Source organism: Clinocottus analis, unplaced genomic scaffold (genome assembly GCF_023055335.1).
Source record: "Clinocottus analis isolate CAN_PGR_092001 unplaced genomic scaffold, fCliAna1.0.p SCAF_16, whole genome shotgun sequence".
Lineage (NCBI taxonomy): Eukaryota > Metazoa > Chordata > Actinopteri > Perciformes > Cottidae > Clinocottus > Clinocottus analis.
The window spans coordinates 16,509,166-16,533,053 of record NW_027175887.1 but is presented as its reverse complement, the minus strand read 5'-3'; the positions used below and the strand labels follow the sequence as shown (position 1 = coordinate 16,533,053).

General features: G+C 46.8%; 3 protein-coding genes across 8 annotated transcripts in view; 1 reads left to right on the top strand and 2 right to left on the bottom strand.

The window, feature by feature from the left end:
• grapa (GRB2 related adaptor protein a) overlaps positions 1-711 on the bottom strand; it is a 29,879-nt gene extending 29,168 nt beyond the window's left edge. For both annotated transcript variants that reach the window (XM_068579149.1, XM_068579148.1), the window contains exon 1: positions 380-711. The gene's annotated coding sequence lies outside the window, so the exon portion shown is untranslated. The remainder of the gene's footprint in view (positions 1-379) is intronic.
• epn2 (epsin 2) lies at positions 70-18,904 on the top strand. 5 transcript variants are annotated; one of them, XM_068579144.1, is made up of 10 exons: positions 70-370; positions 6,141-6,877; positions 7,645-7,799; positions 11,607-11,719; positions 11,833-11,937; positions 12,128-12,248; positions 12,514-12,666; positions 13,042-13,134; positions 14,256-14,486; positions 15,146-18,904. In XM_068579144.1, the coding sequence occupies exons 2-10, from the start codon at positions 6,447-6,449 to the stop codon at positions 15,427-15,429; spliced, it is 1,686 nt and encodes a 561-aa protein (XP_068435245.1). In that variant the 5' UTR covers positions 70-370; positions 6,141-6,446; the 3' UTR covers positions 15,430-18,904. The 5 variants fall into 5 exon arrangements, with proteins under 5 accessions (XP_068435245.1, XP_068435246.1, XP_068435244.1 ...); XM_068579145.1 differs by lacking the exon at positions 70-370 and adding an exon at positions 914-1,192; XM_068579143.1 differs by lacking the exon at positions 70-370 and adding an exon at positions 914-1,306.
• Positions 18,905-18,982: 78 nt separating this feature from the next.
• Positions 18,983-21,192, bottom strand: b9d1 (B9 protein domain 1). The gene is made up of 7 exons (XM_068579150.1): positions 21,008-21,192; positions 20,765-20,833; positions 20,430-20,541; positions 20,220-20,316; positions 20,046-20,108; positions 19,579-19,646; positions 18,983-19,396 (listed from the first exon to the last, which is right to left on the bottom strand). Exons 1-7 carry the CDS (start codon positions 21,068-21,070, stop codon positions 19,239-19,241), a joined length of 630 nt encoding a protein of 209 aa, XP_068435251.1. The 5' UTR covers positions 21,071-21,192; the 3' UTR covers positions 18,983-19,238.
• Positions 21,193-23,888: the final 2,696 nt, after the last annotated feature.

Genomic DNA, 23,888 nt, shown 5'->3' with positions numbered 1-23,888 from the left:
TTACATTCACGACCGGCTGACATGACACGGCATCCAGTGAGGGCGGTCGGTCCTTCTCCCCCGGCTTGGTCACACCCTTCCCGGCTTCCTCCCCTCCCTCCTCCTCCTTTCTCCTCCTCCCTCTCCGCCCGCCATGTTCTGGAGGAGGAGATACGTGTAGCTTCAGCTGGCTCAGCGTTAGCAACACTTAGCTAGCTTCGCGGAGGCGCAACAAGCTCCAAAAAAAGAAAAAGAAATAGTACTCCGTCTTGATTTTGATCCCCCTCTCCACCATCCTCCCCGGTTGGATTTATCGGAACCCGTTTATGGGCCGCACACCTCCTGGATTACCAGTCGACCCCCGCGCATCGTTAGCCCAACGCGTACTATGGTAAGTTACCGTCGGCTTTTTTGAAGACAGTGGAGTTGTTTTGTTTTGCGTGTCCTTCGGTGATGTCTCCCGTCTCCGCTGCTAGCTTAAAGCACCGCCAGCTAGCTTAGGTTGCACGCTAGTTTTGGACGTTTTAACGTAGAAAAAAACACCCGCCGAATAGTTGCGAGTTCGGTGGCGGATCTAATAAACGGGAAAGCTTCGCGTTCATCCGTTTAATGTGTCCATTAAAACCAGATATGGCATTTTAAAGCAACGCTAGCTTCGGTCCAACTTTTTTTCTCTCCCTTCCTTAAGCTAAGTTTAACTTTAATCAACGGCTTGTGTTTGTGTTTAGGAGCAAGGCTATAAAAGTGGGATGTAATATTTAATAAAACAAACTTTAAGTTGATTCGTACACTTTTTTGTTGGTTTTCTTCCAACCGCCCGAGTCGAATGAACTAAATCAGCGCGAGCGAGTTAACGTCCGTTGGCTCGCTAGCTCGCGCTCAGCTCGCTAATAGTTAGCGGTAACCGTTGGTAACAAGCTGACTGGGTTTAAAAGTGACGTTGCGCAAAACCCAGAATTATGTCGCAATTCAACGAGGGCGTTATAAGTCAATTAATAAGACATATAACGTCTCTTATGTCAGCTAACGCTGCTTTAGCTTGCGCGCTATCAATCACATCGATTCAATGAGATGCAGTGATTTCGTTCCCCTTTTTTTTCGTTGCTTTTGTTTGTTTATTTTATTTTTTTTAGGAGTAACTTGATTGTATTGTCTCCTCTGTCGTTGCGACATGCTTTTGAAGGCGGACGCTGCTGAATGAGATCACATTAGCGTGAGTCATGACGGCAAAACTTGACGTCTTGTACTTATTTAGATTTATTTTCGGGAAATTCTTCAGTGTGGGCGCTGTCTGTTTACTCCGCTCCGTTTCCTATCGGCTAACGAGGTAAGGAAGGAGGGAGGGAGCTAGCTAGACAGGTGGGGAGGGAGGGAGCTAGCTAGACAGGTAGGGAGGGAGGGAGCTAGACAGGTAGGGAGGGAGCTTGACAGGTAGGGAGGCAGAAAGACACAAAACAGTAGACGGGTTTCGTGGGTATAGTCGGAGAGGCTGGTGTTAAGGTGCTAGCTTGGCATTCAGAGCCGCACTGAGCTCCTGTGAACGTGGCCCGAGAGAGAGAGAGGGGCAGGGCTTTGTCTATTGTCGGGGTGAGATGTCATTCACACTGGGTGACAGACGCATCATCACCGGCCTCCTCCCTTCCCTGACTTGGCTTTGTCTCCCATGCGGTCAGACAGGACGACAAAAGAAGGGAGGAGGGTGAGGGGATATCGGACATGGGACATGACTGATCAGAAGGTGTCTTTTCCTCCTCTCTTACACTCACTTTACATACTTTTAGAAGGCATGTTTGTGCTTTGCTTTTTCTACAGTTGACATGATTGCTGGTTTGGCTTGGAGGAACTTAAGTAGGAGTAGCAGACGGGATGAGGATTAATTACTGGTGTAGGTTGCTGGTGGTTGCACTCAAATGGAGCTCAAAAGAAGTACATGGACGGGGAAGGAGTTGGCTGGATAACTTGATGTCACGCTGTTGCACACGCTCTCCTTCCCCCCCCCCTTTTTTAACACACACATATATTGTCCCACATGTAGGCACCTGGTTGTGCAAGCCTTCTATCTCCAGACAGATCAGCTTTGCTCTCGTTGTGTGGGCCTGGCAAGGTAGACCTGTTTTCGGCGTACTGCTCCTCAACCCTTAATGCTAATCACAGTTTACCTAGGTTTAGCCAAGACACACCCAGATACTGGCGCACTGCATACGCGGAATGGATTTGGCGTCTTGTGTTCCCGCGTCAGATGGCACACTTGAGTCCACCGTCCAGACATTTCTTATCTCAATCCATGGATGTGGTCTGTGCAAAAGCATGAATCTGGCTGAGCAAAGGACTCTTGTGCTGATTTCAAAGTGTTGCCAGTAGAGGAAATACTATATATAATAGTATACATACCATTTCCTTTACTTTCAACACTTTGAAATCAGCACAAGAATCCTTCATGCTTTTTCAGACCCCGATGTGATTAGTGTATTTGTATAGTTTCTGTCGTCCACTGTTCTGCAGTTCATGTGTAGGTCAGGCACTCGCCACGCTGTGAGGCTCCAGTGTTTTTTAAACAAGTGCAATCGGGCATTTTTGATGGCTGACATGGCTCTACAGGTAGCGACAAACCCGTCAGAAATGATGTGATCCGCCTCAATAATAGCCATGCTGATCGGGTCTTGTTGTTCCCCTTTGTGAAGAGGAATGCAACACCACCGCAACATTAGATCGACATGTCGTCACTCTGTTTTATGCATTCTATATATCCTTAAAAAATAATAGCGCTTAATACTCTTTTATTCACTTTCTAATACAGAGGGACTTTTGCTGCTAGGTTTGCATGGGAAAGGAGACTGTTGGATCACTTTTCTTTTTCACGTAGAGTAAAATTGTCCACGGACATCTCGTGCCTTATTTTGCTATAGCTACTTTAAACGTTTTTTTAATCACATTTTATTGCTTTTTGTTGTGGTTCAAAACAATATTCCCAGAAGAGGCAGAGGCCTATTGTCTTAATTCACTGTGGAGATTATGTGTTTAATGTTTTGTAATGATGTACATTTCCAAGGTAGTTTCCCAGGATTGCCGTGAGGCTGTATCGCAAACATATCCACAAGTATAATTCATGGGCAGGAGCACTAATTTAATCATAACGAGTATAATTATGAATGCGGGGAAGAGGACCGGCGCGAATCAATGTCATTATTTAGACAGTTTTGTTAATTTCTTTTCAAATTTCTTCAACCTGAGACAGACAGACAGGAGGAGACTGAGAGGGTGTCCATGGAGAGCTTCATAGGTGGGCGTGTTCATCTGAAGCGTCCATGAGTCGACCCCTAGACCAAAGGATTTTTACGGCCATAACGAGGCGTCATGACAGACATCATTCAGACACGATGGAGCTGTGTTGACACGTGAATATTCATTTCCACACACACAAAGTATTGTGTGTCGTTGTCGCCTCTTCTGGGCGCTCGAGTGATGAAGCGCAGAAGGGCTGAAGAAAGGCGGGCCAGCGGTGTCTTGTGGTGGGGGTTGTTCCGGGGTGTGAAGGGGGGGAGGTCTGGGATGGACAAGACAGACTCTCCTCTCTTCCTCCTGTCTGCCATTGGTGAATAGGTGATTATAGCAGCAGATGTGTCATTAGGTCTGAGCTGCATTCATGCGGATGCAGGGTGACGAGGGAACCTTTTTTTGGGGGGGAAATTGCCCCCAACTCGGCACATACACTCCTCCTCGGCCCCCCCCCAAGCTGTCTTTCCAAAGCATTGCTAGACAGGAAGCTCCCCCCTGAGACGCACTCATACAGACGCATTAGTAAAAGTACAACTTGCTGCTTCTATTTTTGAAGGGCAACATTTTAACTGTTGCTTTCAACAGGGAGTCCGCACAGACTGCTGATCAGTCCCAACACTCTCCCTCTGTTCGTGAAGGCATTAGGTTGTGGGGCATGTCGGTGCACGCCTGGTGCAGGGATCAGATTACTGAATAGGATAAGTCATCCTGGGTCTCACGAGAGACGCAGCGGGCACGAAAAGAGCTACGCTGCTATTTATTCAAAAGATTAAAAAAACCTAAATTTTGTACATTTTCTTTTGACGTCAATGTGGTGCATGACAGTAGCGGGGGATTTGTGTGTGTGTGTGCAGTGAAAATGTGTGGATAAATAAATGTAGATAAATGTAATAGTCTGACTGATCAAGCCGAGGAGATCCGTTTGTGGTTCCTTTTGCATCTGTGCTCAAACCGTATTACAATATCGTATTTCATTGGAATCGACTTGGGGACACTACTCGGTAACCAGAAGGCCCGTATGACGGGAAATGGCTGTTTTGGCACTTTATGTTGCACACTAAAGTGACTTATTGTGCCATGCTCAAGAGAGTCTGCGTATGGTTGTTAGTGTAGGTCGCACAGCTGTGCGTCTCCACACACTTTCCATTCGTGTGTGTGTGTGTCAGGAAGTGATTAACAGCTGGGCTGCTGATCTGGTAGAAACACAACAGAACAGAGGAGTCATCAGTCGCTCCTGGTAGTCATCTTCAAACTGGAAATGGTTCATCTCCTCCGCCACCCACCAAAAAGTGGAAACGCGTTTTTTTTACTCACTCATTGTCGTGGCATCCCTTCACAGGAATATTGACCTGCTGTAAAAAGCCTCATTCAAATATAAATGGTCTGAGAATGATGCTCAAGTCATTCTGAAAATTAGTCGACAAAACTTTGAATCCGTTTTTTTGCTAAGAATAGCTTAGCTAGTTTTAGTGGTATCACATCAGTTTCACATCAGTCACATCAGAGTTGTATATTAAGTCTTGAAATGTAGAGATTAAAGGGATATTAGGAATTGGCAGCGGTTTATTTAACATATTCCACTCTCTCTGAGCCCCTTTTCTCCATGAGACCCCGTCTTGCATGGTACTGAACCAAACGAAGCCGGTGTAATGTCGCCCTAGTTGTGTTTTTTAGACGCCATGCTGGCTTGACGTGTGTCACAAACGCATCCCACATGCCGGCTTTCCCTTTTTACACCGGATGACACAAGATCTTTTAAAGCAAACGGAGACCATCAATGAAACTATTCAGATTAAAAACTGTCAGATAATGATCGGAGCGTCCTCAAACTTCTGTTACAGTGGACCACTGTGACTCAGACATTGTTATTTTGTGAGACAGTCTCTTCTTAAAAAGCGATTGTGCGTTATTGATTATAATTTTGATGTTTTTCATGACATGGATCTTTCAATTGGTTCCCACTGATCTTGTGTTTCTCACTTGTGTGTGACCAACAATTGTGTTTTCACTCAAGCGTGTCACAGTCTGTCTGGTGGTAACATTGTGTGTGTGTATATATCTATAGATATATCTATATATCTATATCTATATCTATATCTATCTATCTATATATAGATATCTATCTATCTATCTCTCTATCTCTCGATAGAGAGAGAGATAGATCTATATATAGATACATACATATAAAAGACACGAAGAACAAGCCGAACAAAAGAAGTCCAGTAAGTCCTTCTGACAAACCACCGCAATCTCTTGCTGTGCAAACACGTGTGTGTGTGTGTGTGTATGAAAACACAATTGTTGGTCCCAACGCCGTGGCCCTGCATGATAAGGAGGAGGCAGGTTCTCTGTGAGCACATGGAAAGAGCTTATCTAAGCGTGAAAGTATGAAACATGTTGTTTTGTCTTGTTTCAAATAGGAAAGCACGACAGCTGCTCTCATGAATACGAATAGCAGTCTTATTGTTTAGGTGTTGAAATCAGGGTTACAACAACACATTCAAGAAAGGAAATCTGATTCGACCTGAGACTTTACCAGATGTTTTTCATCGTAATTGAAATCAAAACGGTGTCTAAAATATAAATACTACTTTTTTTTCTGTTTTGTCTCACTCATGAACAGTAGTTTTCTTTTCATCAGCAGTGTTGACTTAGGGAGTTTGTCTGCATGCATCTGTTCAAGAGAAACCCAATGTTATCACAGTGCTACAACGAATGCTAAGCTGTTGGCATGCTCACATGTGGGCAGCTCAACAAGGAAGTCTCTCTGTTTGGCTGCAGCCAAACTTTCCTCGTTCCTCTTCTGTTACTTTTCCCCACGTCTCCTTTTTCCTTCTCTTCCTGCCTCTAACCTGTTTGTCTCTTTGTGTGTGTGTCTGTCCCAGGTGATGGCGCGGCCATGTGTGCAGCCAGCACTGTGCGTTTGGAGATGGTTTTAACAGACGCCGCTCTGGAGGACTCAGGAACACTGCACTGGCCTGGAGAAGCCTCATAATATATACAAACACACACACACACACACACGTACACAAACGCACACACCTGCACACTAGAAGATTAACACGTACACTCCGCCACCGCCGTGCCTTGAGGAAAGGACACAGGCGCACAGACAGATAACGCACTCGCACACACACATTTTACACCCGTCTGTAGCCAGTGTCGCCGGCGTCCCATCCTCCGCCGCCGCCATGCCGAGCTCCACCATCCGCCGGCAGATGAAAAACATGGTGAACAACTACTCCGACGCGGAGAAGAAGGTCCGCGAGTCCACCTCCAACGACCCCTGGGGCCCGTCATCCTCGCTCATGTCCGAGATCGCTGACCTCACCTACAACGTGGTCGCCTTCAGCGAGATCATGAGCATGATCTGGAAGCGGCTCAACGACCACGGCAAGAACTGGCGCCACGTCTACAAGGCGCTCACCCTGCTGGACTACCTGATCAAAACGGGCTCAGAGCGCGTGGCGCTGCAGTGCAAGGAGAACATCTTCGCCATCCAGACCCTGAAGGACTTCCAGTACATCGACCGGGACGGCAAAGACCAGGGCATCAACGTCCGGGAGAAGAGCAAGCAGCTGGTGGTCCTCCTCAAGGACGAGGAGCGGCTCAAAGGGGAGAGGTCAGAGCTTTTGGGATGCGGGGACGATTAAAGGCGTGACTTAAAAGAGCGCAGAGACAGATGGCCTCCGCGCACGCACGCAGCCAGCAAGTTGTCTGAATGTTAATTAATTCGTATCAATTTCTAACCGAACCACACCAGAGCTTGGCACCGCTTCCTTCCCGACTCGTGCGTTCAACGTGTCCCATTTCATTAAAGCCGAATGGGACGCTTTAATACAAAGAATCTCTTGAGTACTTTTTTCCAAGCAACCGTTAGGTCTTGGTCACGGTACGGTCTCCTCGGATGTTTTTTTCCATCGCCATTTACAGTAAATATCTTTACAGTTGCAGTCGCTTAACAGTCAATATTCAACATTCAGAGCCTTAACTATTCGTTACGTACAGATATAGTGGAGCGACGTCGACCTGGTGCCTGTACTTAAAGATGTTGCTGATTAACTGAGTTTGGAAAGTGATTTAACATCACACCTGCCACGGTCTCCTGCTTCTATGCCATTCATTTGTTTATCCATCTGTCTGTTTCCAGATTCTGCCCAGAGGGGTGTTTGTTTGGCAGCATGTGTAATCCTCATGAATGCTTCTGCTCTGGCATTTTAGAATTGGAAACCTTCTCAAAGCTCGGTTCTCAGGCTGTTTTTTTTTTTAATGGAAACAGACTTCATCTCTCAAACTGACGTCACTCTCACAATGACAAGAATCTCGACTTGAGTCAACGTGACTGATCCTTCGCCGGTATTTTTCTAAATGTTTTTGTCGTCTCGCCAGGTCTCAGGCTTTGAAGACCAAAGAGCGGATGGCCCAGGTGTCCACAGGGAGCAGTCAGATGGGCTTTGGCCGAGGCTCGTCTCAGCCCAACCTCTCCACCTCCTACAGCGAAGAGTACGGCCGGTCAGAGGGTTCACCTGCCTCCTACCATGGCTGTGAGTATTATCTCATAGTAGCCACACACACACAAACACACACAGAGCTCATCCCATGTGTTTAAGCTCCACATGTAGATAGAAAATATCCCATTATTCTGTTCTGAGTCCTAGTTTGTGTAACTTTGGCCTACATCCTGAAAACCTGCCCCTCCCCCTGTTCTGTCTCTGGCTTGCAGTCCTGCATTCCTCAGCACACGGACACACACACACTCATACACACACATACACACACAGACACACAGACAGAAGAGGAAGCAGAGTTCACCCCCCCAGCTTCTATCATCCACATGACAGAGGAATCTGCTCCTCTTTTCAATGATACGCTCGCTCGCTCCTCCAGAGACACGTGAGGGAGAGAGATATGGGGTCAGATGAAGAAGAGATGCATGATGGGAAGAAAGACGTGAAACCAGGCCGCTAATAAACGAGGGAACGGAGAAGACGCGTCTGTTTTTTGTCAATGAAGTGTGTGATGACGCTGCATGTTGGGCTCCTGCCCTTTTAGGCTTTATGTCTTCACCAAAGCTAGGAACGAGCCTTATACCTGGCGTTGTGTTGGAGTATCTAATAGGACTCATTTCCCCTTCTCCTACACCATTTAATTGGAACCTAAAAGTTGAGATAAAGGGAGGGAGGGCGCTGAAAAGAAGCAGAAATCACGGTCAGGAAATGGTGTAACGCACACAGGGGAAGAATGGAGAAGTTGAAATGAAAAGAGTGAACCTCGGCCTCTTGTCCTTTCATCCTCCGACCCCCCCAGTCCTTTGTGCATAGCAGGATGGCTCTGTGTGTGTGTGTTTGTGTGTGTGTATGCCTATTGATGTGTGTGTTTCGCCTGTTGCGTAGGATCCACGCATAGGCCGGAGCCTCATGTGTGGATCCTTCGTGTCGCACGGAGCCTTGTGGTAATTGTTTTTGTTGCTTTTGTGGTCCGCATTCCTGCCTTACGTTTTGAGTGTATGGCTCAAAGGCGGAAGCTCCAGCAGCTGAGTCATCAGTCGAGAAAGCTGAAGGAGAGTCGGGCCGATAGGAGTGAGGAGGGATGAGGGGGGCTGCGCTGTGGGAGTTTCCACCAGGGGGGATTTTTGGGATTCCAGTCTGAACTTTTTTCGAGTATTGTTGTGCAGGCGGGGTGTGAATGAACGGGCCCGGCATGTGTTGACTGTCGGTGACCTAGAACGACCCCCCCCCCCACTCCCCCGAAAAGCATCTAAACGGTCAGATGTGTGCTCCATCGAGGCCGTAATGCGTGCTGGTTTCCTGTTTAGTTCTGTCTACCTTTCCAACACACAGCTACACCTCTGTGTCTGTTGACACACCTGAATGTATCCCAAGAATGTAGTTTCCCCCGAGGTGCTTTTCTCGTTCAGTGAAGCCGTTAATTTTCTGTGTAAAGGTTCAAACCGTTGATTGCTTTTAAAGATCAGCGCGAGTCAATTCAAGTTAACTTGAATGTTCAGCAGTTTCAGTTCCTCCAAGCGAACACTGCGTGCTTGTTTGTGTGTGTGTGTGTGTGTGTGTGTGTGTTTGTGTATGTGTCTGTGGTTGAGAGCTCCAGGGCTCCCAGTATTTTCTCTATCGAGCTCCAAAGTGTAAATACAGGAGGAGAGTTTAGTTTAGTTGTCATTCATCCTCTCTGGTCGTGTCTCATCCTCCAGGCGGTCTGGGAAACATTTTCTCGGTTAAACAACAAAATGCCTTGAAAGTGTTTGAAAACAAGAAAGCGTGTTTAAGAACCGGCATCACTCATCTGGTTCCACCTAATCCTTCTGTGTGTCAGTAATTTAGGATGAAGACACGAGGAACAACAAGACTGAACAACACACACACACACACACACACACACACACACACACACACACACACTGGCAGAAGAATGACCCAGAAAGCGTTCTTTTAAATGCATTTCTTTTCTACGAGCTGTATGTCTGTGAGGAATGTCAAGACATTGTGATTATCCATATATGGTCCATTCCCACAGCGGCGGGCGAGATACGGGTGTGTTTTTGTTGGCTTTAAGTTTCGTTTATTTTGTCTTTCTGACTCAAAAAGTTTAGCGCCCTGTGTTTTTGTGTTTTGGTCAGTTTAGTCTCCGTCGTCGGTGCGCTTCTTGTCTTCGTATTAGTGGAAGATATCGGCAAATGTGTCTGAAAGACACCACTTTGTCTTAAAATGAACACTTCCGCCATACAATCTTCCCCCATGACGATGATGCGTTCATCTGTGTTCGCAGCGTGAACGTGAAGCCATGCTGCTTGTCACTTATTGTAGTCGTTTATCATGAAGCTTTAATGAATCTGGTTTTGCTTCCTACTATATATTCCCAGCCGGTTTTACAGGGTTTCATTGTCTCTGTGAAGGTTTTAGCACCACTGGGGGGTGGGGGGGACTTGTAGTCGATTCAACGGAGAAAACAAACGCACCTTTTACCCTCGTTCTTGTCATTTCCCCCTTGGAAACGGAGTCTTGGAGACATGGAAAAGGAGATGAGAAAGGGAGCAAGGAGTCAGGGAGGAAAGAGAGGAGACGGACTTAGTGGTTTCAGTGTTAAGAATTGCAGGAGTGACGCTGTAACGCTGTCACTTAATCACCACATAAGAGACTTGAGCGTGTTGCTGTCATGCGTGCACATCCCCAAAACGATGAAGTATTAAGTTGGCGGACGTTTCGAGGAAGGCCCGTCCTTTTGAGCTGCGGAAAGAGCATGTCAAAGAGTGAAATGTACCGTTTCCTCATCATGGAAACATGTGATGTGGCACATTTACTCTGTATTGTTTACAGAGAACGTCTGAAGTTAATAGTGAAACTAGCCTTCAGTGTTTCCCCTCCAGTCAGAGCTGCGTCGGCGTAGCTTGTTGTTGTTGTTTTTTTTCGAGGCGGCGTTCGTTCGTTCTGGCGTCTTCGCCGTCAAGATGATGTAGCGTGAGACACGAGAGTCCTCGTGGTGCAACGAGTATCGGAGCGAGTATGCGTTTGGGAGTGTCTCCGGCGGCGGGCGGCATGTCCCGACTGGTCCGTGACGGGTGGAGCGGAGACGGAGGGAACCGCTTTCTCTCTTTTCTTTTACTCAAGAGAACGAGTGAGAGGAAGCGTCCGGCCCAACGTCTCACGCAACAGCTTCTGACTTAATCTGCACAGAACCGAACAGAACCGCATTGCTGATGAGCGGTGAAGCGGAGCGCGGTGACGATGGAGGAGGAGGAGAGACTCGTGCCTCGAGTGATGTCACCGCGTCTTCTCATCACCTCCCACGCTACGGTTCCCACGGAAACAGAGAAAGCCGCTGTTTCAAAACTCAAAAGGCAAACGGTCACTTTGTGTGTGTGTGTGTGTGTGTGTGTGTGTGTGTGTGTGTGTGTGTGTGTGTGTGTGTGTGTGTGTGTGTGTGTGTGTGTGTGTGTGTGTGTGTGTGTGTGTGTGTGTGTGTGTGTGTGTGGTAACATGGCGTGCAGTGTCTTGTGTGTTTTTTAGTTTTTTTGTTGTACTGCCACATGGCCTGGTCTAATCCAATAAACTGAATGGAACAGTCGCCTAATCCCTAACACACACACACACACACAAACACACACACACAGTATTTTCTATACAGTGTGAGTGTAATTCAAATGTTTACTCTTCAAATCAATTTAAATCCTACAAAGACGTATCACACACTTTCTTTGTATGATTTTAAATTGTCACAGCTGAGCTTCTCTCGTGGAGTATCAAGACACAGGATGTCCGGGGCCTTGGTCTCTCTCTCTCTCTCTCTCTCTCTCTCTCTCTTTGTGGTGTTAAACGTGTGCTCTGGATGTGTTTTCTCAGCCACGTCTCCCAACGCGGGCTCAGAACTGGAGCAGGCCCGACCCCAGACCAGCGGAGAGGAGGAGCTGCAGCTGCAGCTGGCTCTGGCCATGAGCAGAGAGGCTGCAGAGCAGGTACCTCCACCAGTGTGGACCCACAAAGCATCCTATTGGGGTCTTGGGGGGTTTCTACACCTAAAAAAAGAGAATTTGCACACGTGTTGCTTACTTGGTGTGTGTATGTTTAGGAGGATCGCATACGCAGAGGGGACGACCTGCGACTACAGATGGCCTTGGAGGAGAGTAAGAAAGGAGGTCCAGAATCAGCAAAACTGGCCAAGAAGAAGAGAGAGGTGAACAAACAAAAAAACACACACACGGCGACATGGCTCGCGTTTTTTATCTCGCCACAGAAACGTAGGAGGACGGCCGAGCAACAGCCGCTTTCCTCCTCGTCGCTTCCTCCATTCGTCCTTTTCCTCTTTTTGTCTTTATTTCCTCGTCTCCTGGTCTCTCTCACTCTCTCTCTCCGTCTCTTTCCAGCCCCAGTCCTCTCTGATGGACCTGATGAGCGTCCCGGAGCCCGGTGCCATCGCTGACCCCTGGGGCGTCGGGGGCGGCGGTGCTGCCGCCGCTGCACCGGAAGACCCCTGGCAATCTTATGGTACGCACACAATGCACACTCTCCACTGGGGGTGGTGAGATCACATGATATGTTTTGTGTCACGCTTTGTATGCGCGTCTTCGTCTCTGCTCTCCATCTGCGAGTAGGAATGCCGCTCCGCCGGCTCAGCGGCATTCCTGCAGGGAAGGAAAGGAGTGTGGAAGGAGAGGGAGACGGGGGGAAGGATGGCGTGGGAGGAAAGCTGGAAATGTAAACGTTGAAAGGGGAGTTTTTTTTTTTTTTTAAACCACTCATCTCCCCACAGGGGCTACACCTAAACCAGCCGCCCCCGTGGACCCGTGGGGGGTCAATCCTTCTGTCCCCCCCATGAAGAGCAGCGATCCCTGGGCGGCAAACTCCACTCCCGCCGCCGACCCCTGGGGCTCCGCCGCCACCCGCCCCAAGACCTCCAACACAGGTGACCACCGGGGGGAAGGAGGAAGTAGTTTCAGTTTTGTCCACAGGCACAAAATCCACCAGTCAATTGTTCCTCCGTTACTTTGTCTGGATTCTGTTCTGATTTGTAGATTTGTTTCATGGACGTTTACCGTCTTTTGACTCCTCTATTCATAAGAAATGGAAATGATGTCTGATAAACAGCTGGCTCTGCAAGAGGAGCCCAAAGCAACAGACGCTCCCGCACATCCGCATGCTTTCACTTCGCTTACTGTGTTCATGTTCCTCCATAAGTTTACCCAATTATCCATACTCATTCGTACTTGTGTGTTGTGTTTCCATCTGTCTGTCTGTGTGTGTGTGTGTGTGTGTGTCTGTGTGTGTTGTCCCATTTCAGGTAGCTTTGACCTGTTCAATACATCCAACGGTACGTCTAAAGAGGACTTCTCAGAGTTTGACAACCTGCGTTCTTCCTCCTCTGTCCCCACTGGTACTCACCCTTGTCTTCGTCTCTCTCTAATGATGTTGTGTTCCCTCCCTTCTCTCTCTCTCTCTCTCTCTCCTCTCTCCCCCACACAACCTCCCCCTGCCTTTGTGTCTAAAAAGTCTGCAGATATTGTATCTCTGCACTGGCACAGACACACACTGTGTGTCTTTCTTCATGTAAACATCACCGGGCCGGAGCAAACTGCGATCAAATGTTGCAGTAATCGCATCGAGAGGTGGGGAAAAAAAAATAGCATTTTGCTCCGGTCTGGTCCCTGTGTGATCGCTGTGGTGAAATGTGATGCCGCTTTTATGTTTGTGTGGCTAAATGCATCATGAGACCTGAGCCAATCCCTTTTTATTTAGGTCTGCTGTGACACTCTTTAAGATCACATTCAGGCTGGCGGGTGAGCGCAGGTCTTTTTTGTTTTTCTTTACTCCCGTGTGGTCACGCTCGTCTCTGGGTCTGGGCAACGCAAGCACCTCTGACACCCGGCAAGGGAACACAAACACCCGGCGCACAAAGTCACCACACGGCGAGAGCGGCACCGACGTTCAGGAAGCAGTTTTTTTGCGTTTGAATCCGCTGGAATCTACAGGATTCACAAGGCTTTAATCCACACTGGGCCCCGTCTGACCGTGAGCTCTGCTCAGCGATGTCGTTTGTGTTCCGAGAAGACCGTTTTCATCTCTGCCATTTCCTCGTGTGTGTGTGTGTGTGTGTGTGTGTGTGTGTGTGTTGCTGCCGGCGCGGCGCGCTCGTTGTGCGAGTGCATTAATGAACGTCGTCTGTCTGCCTCTGATGTCTCCACATAAAAGCGTCTTCTGATCATTTTTTTTTTATTGCATCAGCCCGATTTAGTTTCCATGTTAAACGAGAGCGTGGGCGCTCGCGAGTTCACGCCGAGCAAGAAATACATTTCCTAATATCTATTTGACCTTTTTTTAGGAGGTACGACGTGAGCGCGCTGTATTCAGTTTCACAAATATAAACTTTCACACAAGTCTGCAGTTCAACTCTAGATAGAGACATAACTGATGGCTCGGTGTTGTGTCTTCGTTCCCCCAAAGAGACGTTCAGTAACTGTTCTTTTTATCAATAGAACTGTTTTTTTCTCCCTCCAGGCGACGGGGGCGGAGCCTCCATCCTCTCTCAGGCCAGCCTCGCCAGCAGCAGCAGCCTGGACCTCTTCGACCCCCTGCCCAGCTCCATGTCCATGTCCGGCTTCACGAACCCGACCAGGAAGACTCCGGAGTCCTTCCTGGGTCCCAACGCCGCCCTGGTCAACCTGGACTCTCTGGTGACCAAACCGGCCCAGCCGCCGCCCGTCGTCAACCCGTTCCTGGCGTCGACAGGTGAGAGAAAGCACGAGGACGTTTGTTCAGGTTCTTACGGGAAAAAAATATGACTTTTAAAATGGTTGTTTCCAGGCCTGGAAAAGTCCTTGACTAAAATAGAATCCCAAAAGTGTAGTACATTCCTGTAAATGTGTTATATTCATGTGTTCATGACGTTCATTCACGCTGAGTTTGATAATAATTAATCTGATTTTAAAAGAAAGAGGCTTAAAATATAAGCAGCATACATACAGGCATCTATATAAATGTTTATTCTTTTAATCAAACTATTGTCTCTCATTCATTTGAGTCAATTAAGGTTTACTGTATGCTTTGAATCCTCATTGTTAGTTTAAATACTACATTTTATCACTTTTTACTGTTTACACACACATTTTACACCATGTTTAGTCATAAAAGTGTGGTTTAAAGTCATGAAACTGTGGTTTAAAGTCATGAACATTTGTTTTAAAGTCATGGAAATCTATTGGTCAAAATGTGCATGAACCCTGTTTGAGCTCAAGACTTTAAATGTGATGTCAATTGAGGAAAAAAACATTGAAATCAAACGTATCAGATAGGAGATCTTCTCACTGCTGAGTCTTTGGCCCCGCCCCCTCCTGCACCAGCGGTCCTCATCCTGCTGTTTCTAACCTGTGTGTCTATCTGTTGTTCAGGTGGCTCCGCCGCGGCTCCGGCTGCCCACGCCAACCCCTTCCAAGTCAGCCAGCCGGCGCCGCCCACCCTCAACCAGATGCGGGTCAGCCCCATGCCCTCCGGCTTCGGCGCCATCGAGCCCATGGCCGTCTCTGCCGCGCCGCTGCCGCCGCAGCCCATGGCCGCGTTCATGCCCACCCCGGGCATGAACGCGGCCATGTCCATCCCGCAGCCCCTGATGAGCATGCCGCCCCAGACCGGGGGGGCGCAGGCCGGCGGGACCACCAACCCCTTCCTGTTGTGAGGGGGGAGGAGGGGCTGATGGGAGGGGGCGGGGACGACTCACCCCAGAGTAGCCCCTCCCTCCCCTCTCTCTTTCGCACTCTCCCTCTTCCACTTTGGCTCCTTAAGAAGCTTCAAGATGAACAAGGAGACGTCTTATGCCGTTTATCCCTTCATAACCAACTCCTAGCCGGGTCGTAGTCTCAGCCGGACCCCTCCCCCTTAACACACTCCTTGGCTCCTCACTCCCCCGTCGCTCTGTCTCAATGCTACGTGCTACAAGCTGCCTAGCCCCGCATGTTACACGCTGATCCGACGGAGACGAGGACATCAGACCTCCAGAGTAGCAGTGGGCGTTTACAGTTTTTACAGGAGCCAGTCCCTCCTCCTCCTCCTCCTCCTCCTCCTCCCCCTCTATGTCCTTCCTCTCGTGTCCACTCACCTCCTCTTCCTCACTCCTCTCCCCTCCCCCTTTTTCGGACGGCTCCTTTTCTTCTTCTGTGGTGGAGTGACAAGACAGTCTGACCATACTAACGCCAGGATCTTATCTCTTCACTAGAGCTAATCTTTTATAAGCCCTGTCAGCCGGTGTGTGTGCGTGTGTGTGTGATTGTGTGTGTGTGTGATTGTGTGTGCACATCTCAGTACTTTTACACTGTGTATATTCCAGTGGGTTTTACTTACACACACTGGAGTACGGATGAGAGATGGTCAGATGTGTTTCTACTCTCGTGTGTGTGCGTGTGTGTGTGTTACTAAGCAGGGATTTTGCACAATTTTGTCGTCTTTTTTTTTTTTTTTTCCTGTCGGCGACTGTTGGGCTCACCGTTACACCTTAGCTAAGGGAGGGAGGCTCGTACCACACACGCTGCCTCGTCTTTTCGGTACCACTCAGTCACAGCTCTCGTCTGGTCACTTCCTGTCAGTCAAACTTGGACCTCTTAACCCCGCCCCCCAACCCGCCCCCTCGACGTGAACTTTGACCTCCAGGGGTCACGGGACTAACAATGAACACTTATCAAAAAAAAAGGGGGGGGTGAGCCCCTTGTCCTTGGGGTTGAAAAGATGCGTAACCGCAATGTTTTTGTCTGTGTGTGTGTCCGTCTGTGTGTGTGCGCGCTCACGTTCAGGTGCACTGTTACTGCTCTGATACTAACAGCCACGTGTTAGTGTAACCGTCACTAAATCTCCCCATTGTGTGTGTTTTTTTGTTTTTTTTTAAAGAAAAACATCAGTTGTGATGTCATCAGTATTCTGCTATCTGAACAGATGGATGCAGTGATGCATCATGGGACAGTTGTTTTTAGTTTTTTTCTCCTCTTTTTAGTTTGTTTCTAGGATCAAAGGGACGGGGTGTGTGTGTGTGTGTGTGTGTGTGTGTGTGCGTGTGCGCACAGTTTGCATGAGAGATACGTTTAGCTTCCAAGTGTACTTTTAATGAGCAAGTTTGTTTTTTCTTTCCATTTCTCACTCAGTAAAGTGGAAACTAAAGTGTAGTTTAAAGTCAAAATGGGGGGGATGAGGAAGACATCTGCAGCCTTAAGAGAGTGTGTTTGTGTGTGTGCGTGCGCATTGTGTGTGTGTTTGTAACCACATATCAAGGAGTGTTACTATGGTTTTCAAAGAAAGCTCCGGGTTTAAAGAGCACGTCAGCCACTCGGTATCGCGAAGACAGTTTACCTCCTGAGGGGATTTACTGCGGCTAATCTACCTACAAGAACATCACCTGGTGGACACACACACACACACACACACACGGTTGTTCCAGGATGGGTCTATTCATAGCACCGGGAATCCCGCAGCAAACAGCGAGACGTGTCGCGTAAACAGCAGTTGTTACTTCTTCTTTTTTTTGTCAGGTTACTTTTGTAGTTTTTTTCGTCGTTTCCTCGTTAGATGGAGCTGTGTGTCATCTTCATTCTCTCGCTCTTTTTTTTGTGTCTATTTTCTGTCATCGTAGTTCTTGTTTTTTCTCACCCTATGGGTAGGCGATGTAATTCTCTTCTCTTAGAAGCACAACTGTTACCAAAGTCCTAGCGACTGTGATTTCTGAGGGTATCGTACTTTGAGTAGTTTTGAACAGTAGAGTCACACTTCACTGACGTTTCTTTTGTTTCGTTTGTTTTCTGTTCTACGGATCCATTGTTATAAGCGTTTTTATATTTTAGAGCTATTTTACAGTTTGTTCTGGAGTTTGTGGAAGAAAGTGTTACTGTTGGCTGAATATCGGCACATGTACTGACGGCGAGTGGAGCGTCTCTTTGTCTTCTATCGGCTGGAGAGAGAGAGGAGGAAACAAAGTGGGTTGATGAAATATAGCTGGTGAATTCTTCTCCCTAGGTCACTTGTAGTCTCGTCTCTTCGGTTCTGTTTATCACTGCCAGTGTTATTACTGTGGAAGGGGTGTGTTTCTTTCCTTTCGGTGTGCGTTGGCGCCCCCTCCTGGTCTGCTGTGGTATGATAGCTTCACCGCAGGACCCTTTTGGTGTTTCCACTAAACACAGACCTTCGTTTTTTCTCTCAGGCAAAAAGGAGGGGTAGCTCCAACCGTGTGTATGATTTTAAAGACGATGATGAAGAGGGTGGTGATGATGACTTTTATGCTTGGGGGGGCGGACGGGAGGGGGGTCCTGAATGAATGGATGACTCTTGCGTGCAGACCAGCAAACATTTTTAATCTCAACTAAAATATATGCAAAAAAAATTGGGAGTTGAAAAAAGTAAAAAAAAAAAAGAAGAGAAGACTTGATGTGTTTTTTGCAAAGTTTCGATTTGCTAATAAAGTCTTGTTTATTGAAACGCTACCATGATATTCTTGCTGAGACGTGTCACTCTCTCACCGGCCTTGATTTCACTGCGGCCTGACCTTTTTTAAGTTTTACCATCACTCTGGTGATTATGGAAAAAAAAGGTTGTTATGGATGCAATGAAACAAAAACAAGTCCAGCGCTCCTGAAACTCTCTGTGGGACGTCGCTGCAGCCGAACTCTCGCTCTCCATCCCTCGGCAGCAAGTTTCACAGCTGTGGCTCTGGTGCAGTGAAATGTGGCCTGTGTGTTTACTTTGTATTCACTCTGCTTTTATCAAGAGGACTAACCGACCCGATGGACCGTCTGTCTCTATATGCATAAACCGCCTCCTTCTAACCTTTTCCATGTCTGTCTATTTACCTCCTCATAGTACTGGGAGCAGGCTGCTTTTTCTTTACTTTACCTTTTTTTTTTTTTTTTTTTTATCGGATACGTGCTCAACCTGTTGGCATTATAACTGTATAATATAATTTATCATTTGTACTATTGTAACATACTGTTTCCTCTGTATACCTTTATTATTCTGTGTAATGGGTTTATTTTTTTTGTAGGAAAAGTCACCGTGGTATTTTAACGGCATCTAAACAAACAAACAAAGCGAAGGCAGCGGGGTCGGAGGAGGACAAGTGTAGCTGCGCTGGTTCAAAAAATAAAAAAATGTGTATCACTTCTGCTCCGTCACTCCAGCGCCTGAGTCCTTTGTGTGTTATTGAAAGCGCCGCGGTGGTGGATGTACGACGCTCAATGCATTCAAACATGAACGTGTCAGAGGTAGGCTGTTTATTAGAAAAGGTAAAAAATAGTCAATCTAAAAATACATGAAAAGAAATCTCATTCAAATACACTTATTTTGGCTAAACAAACGTACCGTTTAAGGAGTCACTGTGTTCTGATTGATCCTTGCACTATTGTGGATTCAGCACAAGCCATTTAAGATGCGTCGCTCTTTTCTTTTGGGGTGAGGGAGCTTTACAAAAAAAGTAGAAAAGAATCTCTTGTCTGCGAACGGCCTCTGGAGTCGCTACGCGTTGAGCGGCTGCTCCTCCGTCGACCAGTCGGACGTGGCAGACGGCGTGTTCCCCGGACCCGGCGGCCCGGTGTCGTAACCCAGTTTCTTCATGTCTTTAGTGATGATGTGAAAGGAGACGGTGACAAAGCCTTGGGATCGAACCCGCGTCACTGCAACGCAAAGAAAATGCCACTTAAAGCGTTTTAACCTGATAATATTGTTATTAAGACCCATTTTAGAGACGTCTGCTTCAAAGAGATGCCGTTTTATTTATTGTTAACAGTTTTGTTTTCCAGGGATGTAAAAAAATATGTAAAAGAAAGAAATACAGACATATAAATACACAACGAACCTTCTCTGCCTTCACCCTGGGCCACTACTTTAGGGTCTGTGTACTCAGGCCGCCGCCCCATCAGCCAACTAAACAAGAGCAAAAAAAACACGTTAAACTACAGAGATGGAGGTATTAGTCCAACTAGGAAGAGGGCACGAGCAAGAAAGAAACTACTTGTAACACTTTTGCAGATCAAATACAAAATCTGCTCCCAATGTTGACATCTAAAAGATGTACACCTTTGCCATTTTTTAATAGCCTGCTGTGTTGGTGGGATACCTTTTGTATGTGTGTGTGTGTGTTTCTCTCAAAGCACTGAGACCAGCAGCAGGAGCACAATACGCACCAAAGTAGAGGACTAGGACTGGATCCCAAGTAAGACTCGGTAAATATTTGCCCGTTTCCCCCCCAAGCAGGCACGACGAGTCATCAGCTGCTGTGATGAATAAACACACAAACATGCGGCGGTGGTTCACACATCGTACCTCGTGAATTTCTGAAGTCTCCACGTGGGCTCGGGAACAAACATGGGGACGGTTCGGGTGTGTCTGAGAGAGTGAGGGGAAAAGGACGCAAACAAGAATCAAGTCACTTAAATGGAACAATAGTCAAACTCAAATGGGAAGAGAAAGTAGATCCGTAGAGGAGGTGCCACTGACTGTCCCGGTGTGAAGGGGATGTGCGTCGCCCCGTAGCCTCGGACCACGTCGTTGCCAAACACATCTGGACCGTACACACTCAGCACCAGCTGAGGCCCTGGGGGAACAAGAGTGAGGTCATTTTTGTGATTTCTAAAAAGGCCTCAGAGATGCTTGTCAATATATGAATTGAGGAGACAGAGTGAGTGTGTTTGTGTGTCTCTTACTTACATCCGGAGGGGTTTGTGCTCTTAAACGTCGTCTCCAGTGGGAAGTTCCATATTAATTTGTGAGAAGACTGGCGGCCTTTACATGTTATCTGAGTGATGCCCTCCTCCAGGCCCTAAAGAGACAGATGCACAGGAGACAAGGAGTACTATGAGAACCAGACAAACTCTTCTTTAGCACGTGATAACAACAACAACAACAACAACAAGTATTATTCCAGCCATAATAGTTTATTTACTTAAATTCAAACGTGTAATTCAGAGATACAATGTACTTCTACACAGACTACTTTACGTTACTTGTCGCTGGAGGAGACTTAAAAACACAAAGCTACTCACCGAGGTGGGAGCCCAGTCGTGGCCGTAGACGAAACAATATTTGCAGTACAAGTTGTCATACTCTGGAAACTGAAATACAACACACAACAAATATCACCGTTGTAACCGGAAGTAACGAAAAAACAAACTTCAGAACTGAGCCACGACGACGCTAACGCATTACGTTAATTGTTGCTAAGCGTTGCTAAGGCGGTTGGAACTAGCTGCTATATGCTAAGCTAACACCCGGAAGCGCCGACTCACGTTCGCTCCCTCAATTTGTCCGTTAACCGTGAGAAGAAACACGGACGGGTTGCTCGTCGCCATCGCGGCTTCAGTCAGCAACCCGGAGATTTACGGCGTCTTTTGGTTGTTTTTCTTTTTTTTTCGTTTTCAGAAGACCCCTCGATGCTGCACATGCGCAGCTCACGACCCAAACCCTACGTGTTGCTAAGGCGACAGGGTGCTGCTCCCCTACGGCAGCCTGCGAGGCTCACGTCGAACGGCTAAGCGCTAAAGCGGGAGCGAAATAGTCCACAAGGTGGCAGCAGTGGAGCAAGCGAACACAGTCCTGCGGCGTTCAGGCTCCGGCCTCGTGTCATATTTAACATTGAACTCAATCTTGTCATCATATGAAGTTATTTATTCATGAAAGTGAATTTTATTTGAAAAAAGCACTTTTTAAACTCAAAGATTCACATCTCAGCAAGCCCCCTAAATAACCAGACTTAACTTAACTGACTTTAGACACACTATACAATGTATATTTAAAGTTGCTATTTAGTTTTTATTATTTTATTATATGTATATAACTGTGTTCATTACAGTGTACCATTGATGCTAACCAGTAAGTGGAATTTACATGTCAATATGCCTAAAATATAAGTAAATAAAGGCGTGTACATGTTTTAATATTTCTAAACACAAGCATGTGAGTCTGACACACACACACACACACACACACACACACACACACACACACACACACAGACACACAGACACACACACACACACACCCCTCTGTCCCGCTGTCACACAGCAGCTCACCCCCTCGCCCCCCGAGTCTCTGACCTTTTATTTCTGTCCAAACAGCAGCTCTCTTTTCCATCCTCCATCTTTTTTTTGTAACTATACGCTGTTCATTTGCCTTCCTTTAAAGCTCGTGACGGTCTTTATTTATTTTATTATTTTATTTGATCCATTCCATCTTCATGGGAGTCACATTTTTTACTTTCATGTAAATGTGTAAGTGATTACGTGACACCTCTCCTCCTCTCTCTCATCTCTCCTCCCTCTATCCCTCTCTTCCTCCAATCCCTCCTCTCTCTTTTCTCTTTCTTCTTCTGCCTGCATAACTACACCGCCCCATCACTTTTCATCTCCTTCCCACCATCTCCCTCTATCCCTCCCTCTTCTCCGGCCCCTCCCCTCCTCCCATCTCCACCTGCCAATTTGGTGTCTTTTTGTTTCTCTACCTCCCTTCTGCAAAAAAACAAATCCAACCCTCCGTCCCGTTTTCATCTTCAAATCGCCTCCCTGCTGTGTTTTCTCCTCTCGCCAGCATCTCCCGCCTCTTTCTCCCCAACGTCCCGGCTATTTTCTCTTCCTCTCATCCTCCTCCTTACTTCTGACTCCATGTCTCTTTCTCAACAGTTTCCCATCGCGGCGTTCCTCCCTCCTCTCTCCTCCCTCGTCTCCCGGCTCCTTCTCCTTCACCTGTCTCACATCTGCTCCTCCCACGTCCTTCATGTCCCCGTTTGTGTCTCCTCACCTCTTGTTTTTTATTCCTGACCCCCTTTTTGTTGTTGTTTCCTCTTCCATCTCTGCAGCCCTGCAGCTCGCTGCCAAACTGCCAGATTTAGAGTCAGCCGGCTTCACGACTCACGGCCCTTTAAAGCCGCCGTAGAGGGGCTGGGAAAACATTTATTTATGGACTTTTACTACCTGAAAACTCACATTAAATTATGAAAAGCTTGCGTTTCCAAACAGAAGCCCACAAACCGCTTCATCCCGTCTCATTCTGCATCTCATTTTGATTGAACATTTGGATGCAAAACACTCAAAATTGTTGTTATTCACACTTCATTAGTCACCTGATGCCCTTCACAGGTGATGGATACACTGTAAAACATCTTCAAACAAACCTCCAATATATGTTATATGTTTTGAACATAAGTAAGAAATACTGGTCCCCATTTATTTTATATGAAGAAATTCAATTATCAGTCAAAATAATGTTCATATGCAAGTTGAAACACATCCTCTTAACTTGAAATGGCAGGTTGTAAACACACATGGTAAAGTTAGATTAACTTGAAACGGTGAGTTACAAAAAAGCAGAAATGTGTGTTTGTTCAACGAGGTTAGGAAAGTTTTCTTGAACTGACATTTCTTTGTTTTAACTTGGTGGATCAAGTTCAAACATAGTTAAATCAACCTTATGAACTTTCATTTCTCAGTTGAATCAAAGGAAATCTTCAAGTTGAGTTAACGTACATTCTTATGTTTTACAGTGTAGACGCTGCACGTGTTGTGTATGTTACGTAATCCTCATGGGGATACTTTTTTTTTTCTTCTTTCTGTCACACGGTGACGTCATCGAGCTGGAGGCGGCCGCATCTCAGAGAAAACGTCTCGCAGAAGTGTCCTTCACAGGTGTCTCCTGGGTAAGTGACTCACAAAGAACACACACACACACACGCTCTCTGAAACAAGGAGTTTTTGCTTTTGCTCACTAACAAACTGTCACAAGACATTATGTGTGACGAGTTTAATTCAGTGAGTCATATTTATAGTCTTTAAATGGCTGGACACACACACACACACACACACACACAGAATAGAGAGAGAAGACCTTTGACCTGCAGACAATGTCAGCTGGGGAAAATGAACTGACTTTGAATCTGATGATGATTAAAGACTGGATGAATTAGTCCTCTCATGACGGCGTTGCCCTCTCTCTCCTTTTAGCTTTGTTGTATCTGTTACAGGTGGAAATAAAAATGAATGACGTCTGAATGCCATTCAGCCGCTTCCGGTTTTATAACTGACGGAGCAGAAAAACCTCGCTGCTTTTCTTTTCTTCTCTTCTCGCTTTGGAAACACCGAACAAAACTAAACTTCCTCCACGTCTGAAGTTTGTCTT

Coding starts and splice junctions, on each gene's coding strand:
- epn2 (XM_068579144.1), top strand. CDS start 6,447: ATGCCGAGCTCCACCATCCGCCGGCAGATGAAAAACATGGTGAACAAC. Junction 7,800..11,606: donor ACCTGCCTCCTACCATGGCT/GTGAGTATTATC, acceptor GTGTTTTCTCAG/CCACGTCTCCCAACGCGGGC. Junction 11,720..11,832: donor GCAGAGAGGCTGCAGAGCAG/GTACCTCCACCA, acceptor GTGTATGTTTAG/GAGGATCGCATACGCAGAGG.
- b9d1 (XM_068579150.1), bottom strand. CDS start 21,070: ATGGCGACGAGCAACCCGTCCGTGTTTCTTCTCACGGTTAACGGACAA. Junction 20,834..21,007: donor GACAAATTGAGGGAGCGAAC/GTGAGTCGGCGC, acceptor GTTGTATTTCAG/TTTCCAGAGTATGACAACTT. Junction 20,109..20,219: donor ATCCCCTTCACACCGGGACA/GTCAGTGGCACC, acceptor TCACTCTCTCAG/ACACACCCGAACCGTCCCCA.